General features: G+C 26.6%; 2 protein-coding genes across 2 annotated transcripts; both read left to right on the top strand.

Moving 5' to 3' along the window:
* LOC109130173 lies at positions 607-1,090 on the top strand. The gene has a single exon (XM_019239373.1). The coding sequence runs from the start codon at positions 620-622 to the stop codon at positions 1,073-1,075; it is 456 nt and encodes a 151-aa protein (XP_019094918.1). The 5' UTR covers positions 607-619; the 3' UTR covers positions 1,076-1,090.
* Positions 2,327-2,779, top strand: LOC109130183. Its single transcript, XM_019239384.1, has one exon. The coding sequence runs from the start codon at positions 2,327-2,329 to the stop codon at positions 2,777-2,779; it is 453 nt and encodes a 150-aa protein (XP_019094929.1).

Raw genomic sequence — 5,715 nt, 5'->3', positions numbered from 1 at the left:
TTGAATTTCCGAAGATAATACAAATTAGATTGTGAGAGGTAATAGACTTATATATGAATAATGAATTAAATGTTGTTCTAAATCAAAAGTGTCAAATAGACCAACCCAACAAAATTCATAACATAATAAATTGAAACTTACATGGTTCATGAATTATGAATTGAACCTAATTAATCTGATGGTTTTAGTAGGCAACAGATAATTTTTTTACCATTAAACTAAGCAGATTCCCCTATTACACTATGATATTAATAACCAAATAAAAAACTTTAAATAATTATCTGATACTATAAATATAAAATTTTATGATCATTATGAATAATTAGATAAATACCTATTGAAGAAATTGCTTATTAAATAACAAAATCAGAGTTTATATGCAGAAAATAGAAAACTCCATGGATTGAGCGTCTTTGTAGTCAAACAATAATAATGATTTAAATATCTATTTTTTTAGTATGTTTGAATATAAGTTACAAACTAAAGATTCTCACTTTTATCTTCAAAGATAATTTTGCCGTAAAAACATTAAGCCAAATAAATGTAGTTTCATCTATAAATCCATGTTTTTCAAACAAAGCAAATATTATCTCACACACTCTTAAACTAAACCACATCCATGGCTTCCTCGACATATCAACTTTTCATTTTCGTGCTAATCACATTTCTAGTTATTTTCGAAACGTCGTTAGCGATTGGAAACTTTTCACCTGTCGATGGAAGTTTACTGTTCTCACCTAAACATGTTGTGATCTATAACACATTGAACTCACATGAAGGATTGGTCGTGCACTGTAGGAATAAAGAGAAAGATTTGACGTTTCCTGCGATCCAATCTCAACAAAGTGTAGGTTTCAGCTTTCGTGTCAATCTACGCAGAACAACAACATACACTTGCACTTTCTCGTGGGCAGGAAATGTAAAGACGTTTGATATTTTTAGAACGGATAGAGATGATAATTCAAAAAGTGTATGTGGAATCTGCAAAGAATGTATTTGGTATATTAACGAGTCAGGTCCATGTCGTGTTAGACGCGATGGAGGGGCTCCTTACTGTTTTCAGTGGCCATCTTAATTATCTTAGAGTGATTATGGCATTTATCTTCCATTTTGTTGTATTGGAGTATTAATAAACATATATAATTTGCTTGAAATTGTTGTTACATATTTGTCATCTTCTTATCTTCTAATAATTGTTTTAAGTCTTTTTAATATAACCATGCAACTCAAATATAGATTCGTTTTATATTCGCTCTAAATCCGAGACGAGCTTTCCATGTCACTGGACCATCGTTGTTGTCATTTATGGACCAAGTATATATAATTTCATAAGCCTAAAGTTATCTTACTTTAATTTAACAGGTGTATGGTATATGATCGGTTCACTTTTATTTGCGTGGACGGCTTTAAATTAAAATAAGGTAGAGAGGGTTTCTTCTTTTAAAAGTTTATTGACGATGTTTTTTTCTCGAGTAAAGTTATAGATTCTTTGATTCTCCCATTCCAAATTAAGAGATCATCCAATCACAACCAACGTGGCTATATTTATATATATCACTCTATGAGCTAGTAACAGGACTTGTATGTATGTCTAGTAGTTTTTTGTTACTAATTTGCTATCTCTATCATAATTTAAACATGCATAGTTGATGTTTTGTATAAAAGCAAATTTTTTATATGTATAACAATTTGTCTCGCTTCATCAACTTAAAATGAAAAGGTGAAGATACTGTATATGATTTTATGTTTATGTTTTGTCCTTAGATAGAGTTGTGAGCTTCATCACAGATTCACAGATTCAGCTTGTAAAATTAACTCGTAGAACCAAAGAAGTAGTGTTTCCATCTTCTTTGTCCTTGTCAAACTTCTAAATCAAGGAATCAAATGTGTGTTTGTCTCACTTTGTTTTGTTCTGTGTGATTCTAAAGGCGACGCCTAAGGGTTCGTTGGGATTATGGAGAGAGACCATTCACATCACCCCCTCCGTCACACCTTTTTTCTCTTCTTCTCCCTCTTGTCTCCCGTCTATCTTATAAAAGACAATTTGAGAGATCTTGTTTTTTGTTTACTTTCAAATATACTAACTAAACTATAAAGATCAATCGATATATATTTTATAATATAAATATAAACCCAAAAAAAGAAGAAAAACTAATTTATATTTTTCAGATTATTATTAAAGAACAACAGATTTTCACATCACATCCTTTACCCATCCAGTGACTCATTATAGGATATAATAAATGTTTTTTTCCATCTATAAATTCTACTTGCAAAACAAAACATTTTTTTATCTTTCACCAACCCTTTAATCCAATCCGGATCCATGGATTCCTCAACAAATAACCACTTCACTCTCTTGCTTCTCTTATTCCTATTTATCCTCAAAAGAACATCATCTTTTAAAAATCATTCGTCCATCGATGAAATTTTGCTGTTTGCGCCTAAACATGTCACGATCTTTAACACATTGGCCACGCGTACAAAACTGGTCGTACATTGCATGAATAAAGAGAAAGATTTAGGGATAAGAGAGCTTCCCATTGGTGCTCGTTTTGATTTTAGGTTTCGTGTCAATCTTCGTGGAACAACAACGTATAATTGCAGTTTCGAATGGCCCGGGAGTAAAAAGAAATTTGATATTTTTAGGGCAGATAGAGATGACAGTGAAACAAGTCCATATGGAGTCTGTAGAGAATGTATTTGGTACATTTATGAACGAGGCCCTTGTCGTGGTAAACGTGACGGAGGCCATTCTATATGCTTTTCATGGGATTGACGGATGCTATTCTATATATTTCTATAGGTTTTAACTTGCCTTAAAATAAAACAATAAACAAATAAGCATATTGAGTGGATCATCTAATTGATATTATATCTTGTGATAATAGATTAAATTTCGAGACATTTTTAAGAATATACTAAATTTTATAAGAAATTTGAAAAATTACACTTAATATTATAATTATTTGAAAACTACACATTTTGAAATGATAATGAACAGAAATATCTTTATTATAAAATAATTTTAACAATTAAACAAAAACAATAAAAACTTAATTTATATTTAAAAACTTTAAAATCTATTACTTTTAAAAATTATTAAATTCGAAATAAATTATTTAATAAATAAAAATTATAACGAAAACGTATTTATTGTATTTTAAATAATGATTACATGAATCAATTTTTGATCTTAAAATTTTGAATAAAAAAAGAATTTAAATATTTTTGTTGATATTATTTAGATTTAAATTTATTTAAAAATAAATAATTCAAGATTATACAATTTATAATATATATATATATATATATATATCAATGTTTTAGACTTATTTTAATCAATGTTGATTTATTTGTAATGTTGACTTTTTGAATAATCGTTTTGTTTTTGACTTATGTTGACTTAATTATCTTCGTCATCAACTTATATTAAAACAGTTGACTTATTTTATGGCTAGTGGATTTATAACATAATCAATTTTTTAACACTTGACTTATATTTTTTGTTCATCGATTTATATTTGTTTTATATTAATTTGTTTATTTATTATTGACTTATTGCATTCTATATTGATTTATTAATAAGGTCAATATTTTGAAAGATTGACTTAAGTTTAATTTTTGTGGACTTATTTATTTTTCTACTGATTTATTTTAAAATTGTCGACTTTTTTTTTGTTTGATTGTTTTTTTACATAGTCGACTTTTGATGATGTTGACTTATTTGTTTTGTTGTTGACTTATATTTTTTCCCATCGATTTGTTTGGTCTTAGTAGACTTATTTCATTTTAAGTTGACTTGACTTTTTGAACTGTCGACTTATATTTTATTCCTGCTGATTTATGTTTTTTCTTTGTTGACTTATATTAAAAAAAGTCGATTTATTTTTTGTTAATCGATTTGTTACATAGTCGATTTTTTTTAACTGTTGATTTATTTTCTAAAAGCTCACAATTTTTTATTATTTTATTAAAGTTAATAATTTTCAAAATAAATTAAAATATATAATTATTTTTCAAAACTTTTTTATTAAATGAAAAAATTTGTAGAATTATTAGTGAATTATATCTTTATTTAAAACTAATATAATCTAAAACATTTACTAAACACAAATGGAAAAATATAATTCTAATTAATTTAATTTTAATTTTAATATAATAATAATAATAAACTACTTCATTATTATCTAAATTTTTTCGATAACTAATTTATAAACAGTGATTTTCAAATATTTGTGTTTATTTTTTTAACGTTTAATTAATTATTAATTAAGGGCATATTTTATTTATTTTATCTAAATTTAATCTTTTAGTTATTAATTAATATTATATATAATAAATTAATTTATCATTTTTAAAAATCTTTTTAGAAAAATTTTGAATATCTAGTTTACACAATGTTTTTAAAAATAAAATTTTCAATTGAAATAATTTAATTATATTGTATTTAGTTTTAATTAATTTGTAATTGATAGTATTAAATCAAGTGCTAAGAAATTGATAGTGTTAAATCAAGTACTAAGAGATTGATAGTGTTACCTGAGAAACAGTAGGCGGTGGCGACTCATGATCAGAAGTGTTCTGCGAAATCAAAAACAAAATCAAAAACGCAAAATCAACATTGATAAAATTAAGGAGCATCAAATCTCAAAACAAGTTTTAGGTTCATCTAAAAGCAAATTCTATGTCTACTTTTTGAAATCGATAAGAACTCAAACATGAATTAAACAGCGATTAACAGCGAAATAAACAGCGATAAGAATTGTACTGAATTGATAGAACTTAAAAGAGACTCATCAAATCAAAAGTGCTAAGAGATCATAAGAGATCCTACTTGTACTGTATTTATACTTGCTTGCTTGCTATGTAATTTCCAAACTTTACCATATCTAAATGAATAGTAGTAATAAGGAGTTCGATAAGGAATCTGATAAATATAAATTTTTGGCGACAAAATATAATAAATACAAAGTTTAATGCGAATTCATTATTTGGTATTTAAAAAAAAAGAAAAAATATATAAAAAAGAAAGCCATTGCTAGGAAAGATTAACTTACGCTCTAATTTGGTTAAACAATCCAATTTAACAACTCTATACATTAAATATTACAACTTGGTTTAGGTACGTAATCATTATGGAAGATTCGAAATTTTAACATATATAATCACGGATATATATTAAATATATCTAAAAGAAAAAGGAAATTCTGACAAAAAAAAAGACATTACTAATTACTACTTTTTTTTTCTTCCATAAAAGACAATTTGAGAGATCTTATATTTTTAACTTTCAAAAGTACTAATTAAAACTAAAAACAATATAGATAGACTTACTTTGTGCATATGCTTAGCAATTAGCTAATTAATATATTTTAGATTATTATTAAAGAACAACAGATTTTCACATCATTTTACCCACCCAATATAGGATATATAATAAATGTTTTCCATCTATAAATACTACTATTTTTTTTAATCGTCTGTGATATATAAAGAAAAGTTGAAATACAATGTTTCAAATAGAGAAAGCAAACCAAAAACTAAGCAAAACGGGAAAACAACACCCGATATTAAGTATAGCTGTCACGTGCAATCTGCTCATGTAACCAAGCAGGACCTCCCATAGCCAAATACGAGTTCAACCTGCTGTCTCGTGTAACACTATTAGCAAGCGATCGCACCACTCCATTCGACTTAGGTGACGCAAGGTGT

Source organism: Camelina sativa, chromosome 17 (genome assembly GCF_000633955.1).
Source record: "Camelina sativa cultivar DH55 chromosome 17, Cs, whole genome shotgun sequence".
NCBI lineage: Eukaryota > Viridiplantae > Streptophyta > Magnoliopsida > Brassicales > Brassicaceae > Camelina > Camelina sativa.
This window is presented reverse-complemented; position numbering and strand designations above follow the sequence as displayed.